This window comes from Temnothorax nylanderi, unplaced genomic scaffold (assembly GCF_030848795.1).
Source record: "Temnothorax nylanderi isolate EJ_2023f unplaced genomic scaffold, tnyl_v1.0 TNYL_tig0059_pilon, whole genome shotgun sequence".
Classification (NCBI taxonomy): Eukaryota; Metazoa; Arthropoda; class Insecta; order Hymenoptera; family Formicidae; genus Temnothorax; species Temnothorax nylanderi.
Window position 1 is genome coordinate 443,393 of NW_027249121.1, and position 16,524 is coordinate 459,916.

Genomic DNA, 16,524 nt, shown 5'->3' on the forward strand with positions numbered 1-16,524 from the left:
ATATGTACTTATTTTCTTTTCGAAGAGTGTATATGGGGATAAAGTTTATATACACTGTAAAAAATAATGGACTGTGTCGCCCCACACACGACTAGTCTTGTTTACCGTATAAAAAAGTACTTTAATTACAATACAATAAGAAACATTGTGACGTACATTTGAATTTTATATATATAATTTATGTATATATATAAACCTTTTCGGTGTGCGTCCTATGCTAGTATATAGACTACTTATACGATTACAGGCTACTCCTACAAGGAGAATATAGAATTGTAGATACAGAGACACATAAAGATGATACATAGACGCTCTAAGTAGATAGAAACGCGCAACTACTCTTATCGAGGGGAAAAAAAAAGAAAAGAAAAGAAAGGAAGAGGACAATGTCTACGTCCATCCGTCTATCATCACGCACATCCGTGTATGTATCTGCGTCGAGTTGCGCAAGAGTTCTCTAACCTTCGCCGGTGCGAGACCTCGCAGAGCTGCAAGGACATTGTCGCATTTAAACTTTACAACCGTGCCTTATCCCTAAAGTGCCCGGCGAGATCGAATTTTTACAAAGTGCCGTTGACCCCCTCCAGGAGGACGACGCTTCGAAACGACGTCTCGCGAGAGAAACTTCGTCGTTCCGTGAGGAAAAACTTACATCCCTAATTACATTTAAACGATATACATGTACAATGACACCGTCCGATCGTTATACGATCATTCCGTCGTCAGAGCTCCTATACCCTCCGTTTCTTCGCTCTAATAACGCTAACATTTAAATATTCATTCTACAAAGGCATTACATACTTGTCTTTCTGTAAAAACCTGGAATCGATGACGACGACGATGTCGACAAAAGCGCGCGGGTCGTTTGCGATGCAATCACATTCTAGACCGCGCGTCGGATCACCGAAAAATGGCAGTAATCGCGTGCCAGAGAGCATGCGGATGGTAACGCAGAATTATGCGAGTCATTATACAAATTAATTGGCCGCTATTACAGCGGTCGCTGCTGCCGCCGCCGCCGCCGACGACGACGACGAAGACGACGACGACGACGTTGATGAGGAGGACGACGACGACGAGGACGACGATGATTTCTTCTTCAGCACGATGTCCTTGATATTCAGATTGACCTTCTCCTTGTGCAGCGGCGGCACCGATTGCAGGCAGAACCGCTTGAAGGCCTCCAGCTCGCGCTCATCATCGTCCATCTCCTCGTCGTTCTCTATAGCTTTGGGCGTGAATACCTCTGTAAAAGACACGTTCTGAATACTGGATACACCGACAGCCCGCCTGCGAGCGCGGCAATGATTGGTAAAATCTGCTGTGCATTACTTCTCTCTCTCTCTCTCTCTTTCTCTCTCTCTCTTTCTTTCTCTCTCTCTCTCTCTCTCTCTCTCTCTCTCTCTCTCTCTCTCTTGTCCACTGTGTGGGTATGGGTAGAAGTATAAAGAGACGAGAAAAAAAGAACAATTATGTCAACGTGTGTTTGACGAATATCTCGGATATCGTCCAGATAATGAGCCATGCATTCGCGGAGCAACACAACATCATTATTATGTTTCTCTCTCATTACAAGTACAGTTGTTAATGTTCTTTTGAATCTTTCCTAACTTTCTTCGTTGTTACAATTAATAAGATACTGCTCGAAAAATTGTTTTGTCCCGGGGAATTCGTTCTTGTCTTCTCTACATTTATTGCAAGGCAATAAAGTAATTTTAACATGTTGAATGAAAGAGAAAAAGAAGAATAAGAAAAGACAATGAGTGTGACTACCCATACTCATGCAGCATTTCGGGAAACGTATTTCTGCTCCGACAAAGGGGAAAAGAGAGTATAACATTGAAAAAAAGTAGCTTGCTCATTTATTTAATGTCATCAGCATATTAAAAAACATCGTATACTAAGTATACTATCACATTCGTGTATCATTCAATGAAACGATCCCTATATTGTCATGGTCAATATAAATGTAGTCGAGCAATTTGTCCATTTATTTTTCGTCCGTCGATCGCGTTTAAAACGGAGATTGTAAAAGATATAACAAAAATATCAATTATATACCGGTATTTTTCGGTTATATACACACACATATATATATATATAAATATATGTGTGTGTATGTTACATATTGTATATTTTGTTATGTCATTTTATATAATAAAAACTAATCTCAATATAAATATTCCATACCGGTACATAATGGTAATGCAGATAATGTTTCGATAACACCAGTATTATAATACCGATATAATATAATTCGACACTGTCAGATCTCTCAGACTGTAATAGATTCTTGATATATTTAAAAAGAACTGAACAGTTATAACTTGAATAAATTCGGAACATTCTCATTATCTAATATACTATAATTAAATAATCCGGTATAATCACACGTTCCTAATTGTAGTTTTATGAAAATAAAGATACCCGGTACACCACAGTCGTCGGTGAAATTATTTTCGGTATTCGGTCCCCGGTTTGAGATAATCTTGTATTGTGTATGCTCCCCCTCCCCCTCTCTCTTTCCATCGTCACGCGCTCTCGGTTCATACATTTGTGCGGCGTCTTATCGAGACGACACTGCCTCGCGTTCTGCATTCGAGTGGAAAAGAAAACAAGGACCGCCAAGAATTCGCACCTAAATCCAGAGACACTTGACTTTGCGCTTTCAAGAAAAGAACAAAGCGATTCGAATTGTCGGAACGAATCTCGCGTGGAACTGAAAAAAAAAAAAATAAGAGAAGGATGATCACATTTGCCTTTTTAAAGCGATTGCCACAAGAAATTCGCGGAAGCCAACAGCCAACAGCCAACTCTCGAAAGTATCTTTTTCTCTTTTCCATTCTTTCTCTCTTTCATTCAAGAATACTTGGTCTGGTGTCTCAAAAATCTTTTGACCTATATAGCAGACGACGCGGCATCCTAACGCGGTGCAGTGCCCTCTCCTGACGGCACCGAGTAAAAGGGGAAAAAAAATCGTCCTTAGTGCGATAAGCCTACGAGCCTCCAAGAGAGATACGTATGGATAGTTTCCTTCATAAAGGAAAGAAAGATCTAGCCGTTGCAAGCGTGAGAAACAACCCGAGGAGAATGCGTGCCTGTACAATGTATTTGTGTAATGTATAATGTGTTAAAGAAAAACAAACAAAATGAAAGAAGCAGATTTACATGTTAAAGTCTGATTATTGTTGTTTCTCACCAACGAGGTCCAAGTCATCTCCGCACTGCCCCGTGCCGCTTCCGCGTTTTTTCTTTTTCTTGCTCTTCCCGCCGCTGCCGCCGCCGCCGCCGCCGCCGCTGTTGTTGGCCGAGGCGGCGTTTATCGCCGCTTCCTTCGCCCCGGCGCATTTTGCCGATACCTGCCGCGCGTCCTCCATATTCCCCGTTACCTCGGGTCTCACCTTCGTCAGGGTGACGCTGGTACCCTTGAGATTGATGCCGTTCTCCGGTATCGGTTGGCCATTCGTCATCTGGCTGATCTGGATGTTGGCGAGCTCGGACAAGGACGACGCGCAATCCGGCTGCGCGCCCAATCGGCTGCGCAATTCCGCCAGGCTCGACGATATGACGCCGTTCGCGTGTTTCACGCTCAGCTGACCGCAATCGGTCGTCGTCGTTCTGCCCGCCGACGATAGATCGCCCTTGACTATGTAATCCGGCTTAGGTGGTGACGTCAAGCCCGCATTGATCGCCTGCTGCAAAGCCGGACTTCGGATCGTCACCATGCCGTTCTCCGAAACTTTAATGATCGCAGCCTGCTGCGTCGGCGGCACCTTCATCGGTCCGAACGACGGGTTCCTGATGGTCACCATGTTCGTCCCGGGGTTGTGCAGTATCCTCGCCGGTTCGTCTATCGCGTGGTCGCTCACGAACGTGTCGCTATTTTGCACCGGCGACGGGGCCGCCGTGTTGCCCGAATTGGCTGAATTCTTATTTTTCTTCTTCTTCTTTTTACCGGTAGTGGTATTTTGAGGCTGGGAATCTATGTAAGGAAAAAACGAAAAATTACTCGTTTAAACCACTAATAAGAATTATACAAACAGAAACTAAAAGACAAACATTCTATATTTGGAAAAAGCACATTTAGAAATTTATGATTTTTGGAGGCAACTATAATTCTAGTGATTGATAATAAATTTAATTGTTTGAAGAATTTTATCAACTCCTCACGTACTCGTTTGTTTTTCTTATACAAGTATCGTGTTAGATAAAATAGAAGCTTTCAGATTAAAAGGAGTAAATACGATAAAAAAATCTGTTCTTATTTATCACAATTGTTTGTGTTTTCAGACTCATTTCCTAAACAGAGAAATATATTTACTTTTCTGGAAGATTTCAATATATTTAGATATCGTAAATTCGAATAAAGACTACTAAATTCTTATCCACAACGAAATTTTAGTCTCAGTTGGTCTTATGTGTGCTTCTTCAATTTTATCTCAGTTTATCTATACCAATTTCAATTTACCTTTCTCATTGGCTTTTGGCAGCAGATCTTGCTTGAGCTTGCCCGTGTCCACCACTATGACATTTCCACCTGCCTGCGGACTCGCGTAGCTCGACTGAACGCCGCTCATCGGCGCGGCGATGATAGTAGTTTGCTTGGGCGGATTCACTGGTTTCGGTAAAGGAGCCGTTTTGATTGGGAGCGGTTTCGGCGGCGCGTCGACCTTCGTGATCGTGATGCCCGGAGGTAACTTGAGATTTTCGATGTTGATCTTGGAGTTCGGCCCGATGTCTTTAAACTGGCTACTAAGCGACGGCGAACTAACTCGTTCGGAACACGTATTTTGGACCTCCGTGGGCGCACGTTGCTTACTTACGGTAGTTTGATTTGTTTTATTTACATTACTACTCTTTTGAGAATCGCTCTTACTCGATACGTTCTTATTATTCGCGTTATTATTACTTTTATTGCTCTTACTGGTGTTCGATTGTGGATTTTTATCTTGTTGCTGCTGTTGCTGCTTCTTTGCCTTCTTACTAATCGCGGATTCGCTTATAATCTGATTCTGCTGCTGCTTCTGCGACACCGGCGTCTGAGGAGGAGTACTCGCTTTATTCTGCTTCTTGTTAGTCGCGTTTTGTTGATTCTTACCCTTATTCACTGTATTTTGCTGTTGCAACACGTTCTCCTTGTTCTCTGTATTTCTTTTATCTTTCTTCGATTTAGAACTTTTGCCCTCGTTGACGCTTTGCTGTTGGACTTTCCTCTCGTCCATCTGTTTACCACTTTTCGACTTGTCGTTATTCGCTTGTTGCTTCAAATTCTTACCGTCGTTGGCTTTAGTTTGAGTCTGTTGCTTCGAATTATTCGATTGCTGTAACTTATTTCCCTGTTGCAAGGGATTACTATTGTTAATCGCTTTAACCTTTTTCTTCTTTCCGCTGTTACTTTGGTTTTGTTCTTGCTCCGACTTGTGAGAAGGTTCTTTAGTCTGTCCATTCACCAACGTGAATAAAACCTTATCCTCGGCCGGGGTTTGGCCTTTCAGAGTGATCGTGACCGTAGGTTCAGCACTGCTCGAATTTATTTCCCTCCTAATAGTAACTATTTGCGGTTGAGATTCTGTATGTGCTGCACTTTCGGTCTCCCTTGCCTTCGCCTCTTCCAATTTCTTCATTTCCTTCTTTAATTTTTTCCTCTCCTTCTTCGTCAACGTCTTATCGAGTAAATCAACGTTGGCTAACTTACTTGCATTATTACTCGAACTGTTTTTCGTACACGTAATATTATTAATACTTGCTGGTGGCTTACCGCCTTTATTGCTATCAACTTTGTCATTTTTCGCGTTATTCTTATTCCCTTGGCTAGAATTCGTATTTCGCACTTCACACTTTTCCGTACTATTAATACTCTTATTTTTTGCGTTTGAATTCGCAGTCTTCGTCTTGTTACTCAAATTAGTAATACTATTACTGCTGCAGTTATTACTATTATTGCTACAAACTTCTTGCTTATCTTTCTTTCTATTGTTTAACTGTTTTATCGTGGGTACAGATACCGGTGGCGACGTTGGTAAAATGGAAACTTCCGGTAAATTACATTGAGGCAATAATCTTTGAGGTATGGGCTTTTGAGGGTCGACAACAGTGATCGTCACCTCTGGAGTCTTTTTTTGTAATTCTATTAACTTTTGTCTCTCTGCTTCTTGTCTGTCCTTTTTTAATTTTTCTTCAAGCTGTCAAAAGAATCAACATATAATTATAAAACAATATAAAATTGAATACGAAATATAGCGTAGCATAATTTGTACTTGAACAAACCTTTCGTTGTTTCTGCCTCGCTTTCTTTTCGGCCTTCTTGTTGTCTTTCTTCCCGCTTTGATTACCTTCGATGAACTCTAACAATTCCTCCAAATCTCGCTGATCTCGTTGATCGTATTGGACCGTGGACATCGTCGAAATTGGAGTATTTGATCTAAGAATCGAATTTGTCGCGGCTTTGGCTTCGGAGTTGGCGTTAGGAATCGACGATTCCGACGGACTTTTCTGCGGGCTGCAACCAGCTGCGACGGTCTTGCACTTTTTTGCCTTTTTCTTCGTCAGAAGTTGTCGCAATCGTTCCCGCATTTCCTTATAGTTTCGACTCACCGGCGCGACCGACGGCTAAAAATAACGCGCTCATTAATCGCCACTTCTTCGAGTCGAATAAACGCGATTTTTTTAAAGATCCAACTCACCATCCCGTGACCAAAGACCTCACAGTAGCAACAGTCACAGTGTCTCACATTGGCATCTCTCTGCGCGGAGCTACTAGTGGAGCACGAGTCCCCTTGACTGCTCCCTGAATCCGAACAGTCTCCATCTCCTGAACTCACTGAAACAAATACAAGATTAAAACGTAAGCATAAATAATAAATAAACCTTTGAAGGATATACGCAATATATGTTTACTAACAATCGTTACACGACATTCTCTTGATATGTTCGACGTTGGCTTGCTTGTGGCACGCATGCTGTGTATGATTAAGTGGACGAAGTCTGGGGTGAGAGCATAGACCTGGGATTTTCGTCGGATCCGGCAGCGGTCCGTGCGAATGAGTGTTACCTATGGTTGCGTGAAGAAAAGATGTACACGAACGTGCGCACATAATAAATGTGATAGAGACGGAAGAAAAGAGATTTAATCGAGACGTAACGACTATGCGACGTAGGAACGACTCGCTACTCACACCTACCCTGATACGTGCTGTGATTGTGAGTTTGCGTTGTAGAATGCCTCGTTTGGGTTTGGGTTTGGGCAGATTGCGTGGAACCAGTCTTTACAGCAGGCTTTTGGCTCGGCTCTGGATTAGCCTTTGTAACGGAAGTCGGTGACGTCGCTTTGGGACGACCATTCGGTACGACCGTTTCAGGTATGGCTGTTTTTCGATACATTATATCATTCGATTGACATAATTTTAATTGGTTGGCTAAGTAAAAATCCGACAAAAATCTGTTAAATCGCTTACATTTAGGCAAGCAAGGGCATATGTCCCACTTGCGTTTCGAATTCAACAGACAAGGACAGGGCGGACTTTCTAGAATTTCCTTTTTCCTTTCCGCTATTTCTTGCGCGTGTTGATAAACACACAAACAAGGTTCCGACTCGGGTGTTTTCGAGGCGGTATATTTGTGCAAAGTATCACGCGTACCCGGCTCTTTCTTCTTTTTGTCCTCGTCATTCAAATTATCTAGTTTCTTCTTAACTTGCGTCGCTGTACAACTTGCAGGTATTTCTAAAAACACGTTTATCTATTTTTTATCTTTCTGAGACACCTCTTTCATTATTAATTTATATTTGCTTACCTGGAAACCCATTACTAAGGGATGGAAAAGAATTTATCTCGTCCTTCTCGACATTTTCGTCTTTATGTGTATCCTACAAAAAAAATGTATTGTCATCTGTCAGTGTAAATTATTTTCAAGGGAAGTTTTATACGAAGTAAAATCATAATAAAAAATTATACATATTATAACAATTATTTTTATTTGGTCTAAAAATTTGTATTCTCAGACTGATGTTAGAAGCACACATGGCATATATAATATATTTTAACTTAGTTTTACATCAATAAATTGTAAAAAGAATATGAGTTAAAAAAATATGGAAAAATAAAACAACGGTCATTAATGAATTAATAAGGCTTGAAATGTAATATCTTTACCGTATGGCCTATTCCAGTTTCATCGCATGTATAACATTCGCATCCTTTTCCATTTTCAAGCCCATTCTCCGTATCGCCAGAGATGTCATTGTGAGTCCTAAAACAAGTCAGATCATTTAACATGTTACAAAAGTTAATAAAACTCGAAATATACAATTCTTCATGTATTCGTGTGACGTACCTCACCGATCTGATAGCGTATTGCGCCAACTGACACGTTGCACGTGTATAATCATAACAGTTAGAATCACCTTGTCCAGCGGCATCCACCTCGGTCGCGGTCAATGCCCCGGCTATGTCCGCTAACTTTTGATGCTGAGCTTTATTCCAATCATCTAACAATATTTGAACTATTTCTATGCTCGATGGCATAGCTATGGAATCCGAACTAAAGTCCAATACGGGACTTGGAGGTGGACTGTCGCTTCCAGATGTATGTGCGATGAGCGACGAAAACTGTCCATGGATCTCTTGCATTTCACTAATAATATTGGTCGCAATAGATTAGAGAAAATCATAAAAAAGTTTTTTTCAGAATTTTTTGTACACGTGCATATCTTACTTTCCGATATCAGATGTTTTGTTTAACATGCTGCGCTCCATAAATTTACGTGTTGCCGTGAACAATTCCCAAGCTTCTCTAATTTGTCTAAGTCTCGTCATACGAACGGCTTGTTCTGCACTAAAACCATACTTTGCTTATACAACCCTATTTTTTGATCATCCGCCATTTAACTCCGCCGAGTTGTTCAAAATAATAACGTAAACAGCATAATATCCTTCAACTTACTTATATTTATCCATCCATGGCTCTGTTTCAGGCCACAAATTACCGATTCTCGTCATCTCATCGTCGAAAGATAAATATCTATGAACAAGAGCTTGATATTTGGAACCTTTCAACGGCAGAAGTTTCCTCAGCTGCAAATTCATGCGCGCACGTTTAGATTTACCAAGTCGCAAACGCCACTGGACATTTCTTCAGAAAATATAGCATTTTACCTGGCCAATAAATGTAGGTAAATTGTTTTGCACTAAAGCGTCATTATATACATAAATCTGATATAACTTTTTGATGAAGCAGTCCCACGTCAAATTAAAGTTGAGGCACTTCTTTAACGGTTTTACTAATTCAGAAATTAAAAGTGCTGTCGATACGAGAGCGTCGTAGTCATTCAAGAGACCTATATCGTGAAAAATCCAAATAAATCTTATATCATAATATATATTTTGAAATTGTTTTTGCTTACGAAACGTAGTTCTACTAACCAGTGAGAAAAATTTCAGCTAAATTCACGCTACGATCGTGTAGAAGAGCGAACAAACGGATTTTTACTTCTATCACAAACTCTTGCGCCTGGCTCACTAATCTCATGAAAAGTTGATGGGAATCTCTTTTGCATAATCTGGAACCAAAAGACACTGTTACGCGACGGTCCGGTTCAACAATAATGGCGCAAAGAATTTCAATACGTAGAAGTTTCTTACTGGATAACAGTGTTGTGCATATCCGTGGTGTATCTGTCATGAGATTGCAGCGACTCAAATATATGAGCCGATTCTAGAGCGACGTTAAAGTCGGTACGTATGTACTGCCGCAATTCTGTCCACAGATTTTGGAAGTTCATAGCCTTCTGCAGCTCCTCTCTAAACATATCTCTGCACATACAAGCAAGACACTTTCAATTAATACCCGCATTCTCGCCCCTTCTCCTTCGTCATGACATTCCAATTGTTGTCTTTACCGTTTAGCTTTGTAGTCAGCTGTATTATCACAGGAACATGACTCCTTTCCGAGACGTGACTGACCGTCCATAGCTGCCGCAGAGGAGTACAGTTTGGCAAGCGCGTCGGTGCTTACTAGAGACGACTTACGTCGATCTTCATCGGCCGCTCTTGCGCCTCTGATAAATGCGTCGATCACGCGCTGATCGGTCGTCCCACACTACGAATAAGTATTCAGTAAACTTATTTACGCGATGGAATTTGCACAAGTAAAGTAGCGATGCAAGAGCTGACCATTTAATTTGTGAAATTAATCTAGATCTTTATGTTTGTGGTGTAAATATTGAAAAATTGTTATTGAGGGAATTCTTAGTCTGAAGATTACTAAATAGATTGGGCCTATGCATATCTGTTCACATCACAGAAGTATGTACCAAGTATATATTATCATAATTGTTTTGAAAAAACTGTAATAATAATGTGATCTATTTCTGTTATATAAACAAGACAGTTTTCTTTGTTATTAACAAGTTTCATTTTGTCAGCTGTCGCTTCATTTAAGTCTCTGCGAAACAGTAATAACTGACAACATGGTTCAGTCCGCTAGGACTTCAGAATAATTGACACAAGGAAAACTGCTGCGGCATAACATAAAGAAACATCTATGCATCGGTCTACTCCATAGAGATATCTCTGACGACTATTTTCCAGGCTGACAATACTATACCTACATACCGTGCATATATGATGTTAAAATTATAACGTTAATAAACAATGTATTAAATTCTCGAACAGGGAAAAGTGTCACAACCGACTGTGTATGTGAGCAAACATTTTACTCCAAGAAGGTTAACAGTGGAATCTTTCGCAAAGATTTCGGCGAGCGACGGTCTCGAAATTATACAAGGATTATGTTATTGAAATGAAATTTGTTCGACCACACATCGCGTTCGGTTTTCGCGCAAAAAACGGCAGAAAACGAGAGGACGACGTACCCCGGTGGGATCGTAGTCCGCGACCGCGGGGAACACGCGGGCGTCCCCGCTCTCGTGGTCGCTCGGCGCGTCCGTGCCCCGGCGCGGCGTCGTCCACGCGGACTCGTTGCTGCCGCCGACGGCGACGGCGTCGTTGCAGCGTCGCTTGATCGCCGTCGCGGTTGGACCACCGTCGTCGCCCATCGCTCCGGCCGTGCCGCTTTCCCCAGTGACGATGGTGGTGGTGGTGGTGGTGGTGGTGGTGGTGGTGGCGGTGGCGGCGGTGCTCTTCTCGCGTCGACCGTCCTCGCCGTCGCTACCGCTCATGACAGCGGCCGCTACGCCCGGTCTCTCGGATGGCACGCGCGCGTCACGAGCGTCACGACGCACCGTGCACCAAGGCAACGGCCACGGAATCGATGCGCAACCCGTATCACGGAACCTTTACCCGGAACCGCGTAAACACCGCAGCTCGCACATTCGGTCGACATCGACACTCGCAACACCCTCTCTCAATATGGCGTCTCCTGTCCGCGCATGTCCGCGCAGCCGCACCGCGCATCGACCACAGCTCGATACGGTGGCGCGACGTCGCGGCGAGACTTCAAAAGCGCTATCGTCCACCTCGCTGTCATTATCGATCGGTAAAGCAGGTCGCCCGTGTTCCGCGCGCTTCATTGCTCCTGCACTTACGTCTCAAAATTCGTAATCACTTTTTAGCTTGATGATACATGTATATTTATTTATCATCTACAATGACAATATATGTTATATCACATCGTATTTATATTATTATATGACATTTGCTGGTTAAAATGGACAAAAATTTGAGAAGCGGAGCATTCGTCCAAAATGAATGCAACGCGTCGTGGTGGGCTCGCCTTCTTCTCTATTTTTTCCCCTTCTTCTTTCCTTCTTGCCGTTGCGGAAGAAGAGAGCTATTTCCCACGCTGGGAATCGCCAATGACGAATGATCGCGTTTTAGCGCGACGCGCGCGAATGATCGCAATAATAAGCGGCGTTATCAGGCATCGTTGTGTACAGTAATAGTAATGAGTACAAAGTCTTCGAAATTTGATTTGGAAAAATGTGAAAAAACTACATTCCATGTACATTCAAGAACATGATTCTATCACTGAGAATCCTATCACAATTCGCGATTAATAATCACATATGGATGGAATTCATAATTAACAATTTCATAATCGCATTCATATGTGATTGTGAACAATCGTTCACAATACGAAGGAATCAGCTAAACTAAGCTAAATGATCAAGAACCACGTGTTCAGAATATACACATTTCTCAATTGTATATTGCGCATCGTATTTTCAATTATACAAAATATGTGCACGTTTTATACACTTCTTTTTTTTTTTTACAAATTTACTATTTGCTGAAAAATCTGAATCAAGTTTGCGAAGCGATTGCATTGTGCTACGCTAGCAACATTACGCGTATAAAATTCTAAACTCTTGCTAATCACCGAGCAAAACAATATCATATCGATCATTAACAATACATTGGAATCTATTTTTATTACATTTATCTATCTCTTAATATCTAAATTATCTAGTATAAAAAAAAACCGTAAAAGAATACAAATATCAATACAATATCAATACTGATTTAGTTAGGTCGCGCAACAGTACCTTTCCCCAGGTTTTTTGCTTAGAACAATCGCTTCTTCTACCTTCTGCAAATTTTCCGGATTAGACGCGAAATCCTGTACGATTTCGTTGAACAACTCGACTGTAAAGGACAGATACAATATAAATACACTTTGCAAATAAAATTAGGCGAAACGAGACATTTGCCAAATATAAATGTAATGCTTCCTTTACCTATGTTCTCTCCCGTTTTACTAGACGTTACGAAGAGCTTCGTCTGTGTACCGCTCGCGTACCTCTCCACAACATTCTGCATGTCCGGATCGTCCGACGCGAAACCTTCGTCGCACAGATCCTTCTTGGTGGCGCATAGGTACACCTTACAATTCTCCTCGATGCTCCTGAGTTCTCTGACCCAGTGCTTCGCTCTTTGGAATGTACTCGACTTTGTGATATCATAGCACACTATGGCAGCCTTGGCGCCACGATAATACGTCCTGGTCATTGCGTCGTACCTGGTAATTAATGATAACGGCACAGAGTTATCGATGAGCCACGTATTTTTCCAGCAATTTTTGAAATTTCAAGGCGGTAACACGACATAAGCAAACTGAATACTTACTTCTCACTGCCCGCAGTGTCCCATATTCCCAAAACAAGCGTCACATCGTTCACTTGCACTCGCTTCGCCGCAAATACAGTGCCTATTGTCTGCGGCATAATTTCAACTGCATTAATTGGTATATGACGCCCTCCCTTCCGTTTAGACGATTCTCAGTGCAAACTTTAACAACGTTACTTTTATAATTTTCTTTCCACAATGTTGCGGACTAAGAGAAACAAGATTGTACCACGTTAGTGCTCGCAGCGTGACTGGGCCCGTTCTTTTTAGCTTTTAACCGTATATGTGCCTCTCTCGCAAAATACGTCTCTGCAACTTTCCCCTTTCTCCTCTTTTGTTCCAAATCACGACTGTGTCAGCGGCATCAACTGCAATCGCTTTTAAGAAATTGATCATACAATTCTCCTTCCGAAAGTCTTTTATCTGTGTGAATTAGACTTGAAACAAAATATCATAACTTTAAATTCTCTTATCTTTACTCTTCGTCTTCTGCGTATCGATGTTTGAAACAGCGCTGATAAAATCATAACTGAAGACGCCCACAGATATATTTATATTATCACCGTCCGCGTACTTATTTAACTTGAGATATACAAAATTTAAGCCGCAGAGTTCAGCTAAAAGGAACGGTCCCGTTGTCGGGGAGGGTTTCTAAGAATTCTAAGGAAATAACTACGACTTTTCTCTTTCCTTTGTCTCTCAACAAATTTCTTTTGTTGAATCGTCTCTTCCATACAGCATGTATTAGGAGTATATTAACGCTGTCAGGCGTGCCCTTAAATTTTTACGCGCAATTCAAATTAAGGTATTGTCATTCGGGTCGGTCTATTAATCGCACAAGTACGTGAAAAGGTGCCTTCTCTTTGAATATCAATGAGAAAAGTCGATCGCCAGACGCGAAGGCGCCGGACAGCGTGAACGCTCCCCGTATGTACACACGCACGTATAACCGAACGAAGTACTTACATTCTGATAGGGCCTGTCGCCGTTAAACGCGTCGTGTACATATCGTTCCATAAGACTCGTTTTTCCCACCATCGCGTTACCGAGTAACACGACCTTCAAATCCACGCGACTCATTCTTGAATCGGGAAACTCTCTGGCCTCCTCGGAACAGGGAGCCTCCGTTTCAGCGTATCATGTGTGAGGTTATGGACATAGGACCCAATCCACCGTCCACGCTGACGTTCCGAAACGCACTGAGCGATGCCGGCGTCAGGCGTGCCGCTCTTTGTAGTTTGTACATTGTACCTGGGTTCAAATTAAAAGTTCAAAGTCTTCAAACACGAGAGATTTGCTTCTCTCATGCATAAAAAAAGAAATATGCCTCTCGTTGAAATATTTTGTAAGAATGTATTATGTGCAAAATGTGCGACCAATCTATTTTACGTGGCATATCAAATAATAAAAGAATATAAGACATGTAAATAATATTGTTATATTCTATTCTATAGAGAAGAAAACACGTTTGGGAGATTTTCGTATGAAAGTTGAGGAAGATCATAAGATAATGGTTTCAATTTGACTTGAAATTCTTTCGCGCCAACGCTGTGTCGAGATAAACTTCAATTTTCGAATGGCGTTATACATATTTTTTAACACACAATGTGTATATATAGGATTGAGTATCTCATACTTTCACAGATATTCTATGATACATATTTGATATATATTTTTTTCTTTACTTTACACAAGAGGAATGCTCGTTCAAGCAAGAACATTCTATCGTCTTTCCTGAGCTACATTCTCTATCACGGTAACGAAACTAGAGGTTCATAAATACTTAGTTAACAGACATACAAGAGAGATTTGCCTCTCGCAAATCGACACATTAAACATTTTTCAGATTTATCGTCATTCATTTGGCCTTTCCTTGCGCGGCAACCGCGGCCATCGCGGCCTTAACAGTCTCTTCGTCGCCCAAGAACTTCATAGAAACGATCGGCTTGAAGTTCTCGTCCAATTCGTACACGAACGGGATACCGGTTGGCAAGTTCAGCCCCATAATTTGATCATTGGTCATTTCTACAAAAGAGGAATATTCCATGTAGATTATCATAATCATATAACAATATAAATAGATTGATTGTGCACAGAGCGCCTTACGATCCAGATGTTTCACTATGCCGCGTAAGCTGTTTCCGTGGGCGGCTATAATGATCCTCTTGCCCTCCTTCAACTGCGGGATAATCGTCTCGTTCCAGTAAGGTAACGTTCTCTCGATGGTCAACTTGAGGGACTCGAACTTGGGGAATTCCTCAGGCTTCGGGCCATCGGCGTAACGCGGATCCTTCACTATCGTGTCGTGATATTTATGATCGGGCTCCATCGGCGGTGGTGGCACGTCGAACGATCTCCGCCAGATCTGCACCTGCTCCTCTCCATACTTGGCAGCCGTTTCCGCTTTGTTCATGCCGGTAAGACCGCCGTAGTGTCGCTCGTTCAAACGCCACGTCTTACGAACCGGTAAATCCTCCTGGCCGATCTCCTTCAGGATCGACTTGAGGGTCTCCTGCGCTCTTGTGAGTACCGACGTGTGAGCCACATCGAACGTGTAGCCCGCATCCTTGAGAGCCTTCCCTGCGGACACGGCCTCACTCTTGCCTGCAAGAAGATTGCCGATGTATCAAACTATATATGCCGATTATGTCAAACTGGATTTAATATTATGCTTTGCAGTAGTCTATCGCACAGTTCTTCAAGCATTTGAATCAGTATGTACAGTTGGCAAACTGCATTCTTGAGATCTCTATAAATTTGTCCAACTAATAAAAATTCTTTTATTTATGTTGGACCTGTCGATTAGATAAAATTGACACAATACTTGACCCTCGCTTATTTGCGAGAAATAACTTGAATCATAAAGGAGAGTCTTTAATCCAAACTTTAATCGTTTGATTATCAAATGTTAAGCTTTTAAAGTTCAAAAATTAAATGCTAAACTTTTAAATGTTGAAATATTTGCAATACATGATTGATGAATGAATGATTGGTTTTTATCACGCGTGTCATATCAGACTTCATTTTTAACGTGATTTAAGAAGATGTACGGCCGCGATACGTCAACAATGCCATTCAGAGGAGGGACGCGCGGTCGCGCGACCTTTCGCCCTTGAAACCGGTGGACTTGGCGGACGTTTACGCACCCTTGTCCGACAGATTGGCGTCGTACCACCCGCAGAAGAGGTTCAACTTATTCCACTCGCTCTCGCCGTGGCGAACCATAACGATCCTGTATTTCGACATGTTTTCTCTGCGAGACCGCAAAGCCGGGAGGCGATTCACGAGCAAAGCGCACGGTGCTCAATCCGATATTATGGCTCGATACTTTCGCTCAGCTGTTCAGTTCGAGTCCCGTCTCTCTCTCCACCACCCTTGAATTCACCTTCAACGAACACCGGAGCCCGGAGCACGTCTTGCGAAAATGCAAAGAGAGGAGAGA

General features: G+C 42.1%; 3 protein-coding genes across 6 annotated transcripts; all 3 read right to left on the reverse strand.

Annotated features, from left to right (window-relative positions):
- Positions 1–97: 97 nt before the first annotated feature.
- On the reverse strand, positions 98–11,441 carry LOC139773226 (uncharacterized). Its single transcript, XM_071707509.1, has 18 exons — positions 10,871–11,441; positions 9,896–10,095; positions 9,639–9,809; positions 9,420–9,556; positions 9,153–9,334; positions 8,941–9,071; positions 8,713–8,832; positions 8,332–8,631; positions 8,151–8,247; positions 7,792–7,864; positions 7,455–7,721; positions 7,176–7,364; positions 6,902–7,051; positions 6,684–6,820; positions 6,268–6,609; positions 4,469–6,182; positions 3,200–3,982; positions 98–1,246 (listed from the first exon to the last, which is right to left on the reverse strand). Exons 1-18 carry the CDS (start codon positions 11,174–11,176, stop codon positions 978–980), a joined length of 5,568 nt encoding a protein of 1,855 aa, XP_071563610.1. The 5' UTR covers positions 11,177–11,441; the 3' UTR covers positions 98–977.
- A 129-nt stretch (positions 11,442–11,570) lies between these two features.
- Positions 11,571–14,589, reverse strand: LOC139773231 (ras-related protein Rab-24). 4 transcript variants are annotated; one of them, XM_071707520.1, is made up of 4 exons: positions 14,049–14,589; positions 13,083–13,171; positions 12,695–12,975; positions 11,571–12,602 (listed from the first exon to the last, which is right to left on the reverse strand). In XM_071707520.1, the coding sequence occupies exons 1-4, from the start codon at positions 14,160–14,162 to the stop codon at positions 12,484–12,486; spliced, it is 603 nt and encodes a 200-aa protein (XP_071563621.1). In that variant the 5' UTR covers positions 14,163–14,589; the 3' UTR covers positions 11,571–12,483. The 4 variants fall into 4 exon arrangements, with proteins under 4 accessions (XP_071563621.1, XP_071563622.1, XP_071563624.1 ...); XM_071707521.1 differs by having other exon boundaries at positions 13,083–13,290; XM_071707523.1 differs by having other exon boundaries at positions 13,083–13,244; positions 14,049–14,163.
- Positions 14,590–14,729: 140 nt separating this feature from the next.
- On the reverse strand, positions 14,730–16,520 carry Pglym78 (phosphoglyceromutase 78). The gene is made up of 3 exons (XM_071707518.1): positions 16,229–16,520; positions 15,189–15,686; positions 14,730–15,107 (listed from the first exon to the last, which is right to left on the reverse strand). The coding sequence occupies exons 1-3, from the start codon at positions 16,326–16,328 to the stop codon at positions 14,941–14,943; spliced, it is 765 nt and encodes a 254-aa protein (XP_071563619.1). The 5' UTR covers positions 16,329–16,520; the 3' UTR covers positions 14,730–14,940.
- Positions 16,521–16,524: the final 4 nt, after the last annotated feature.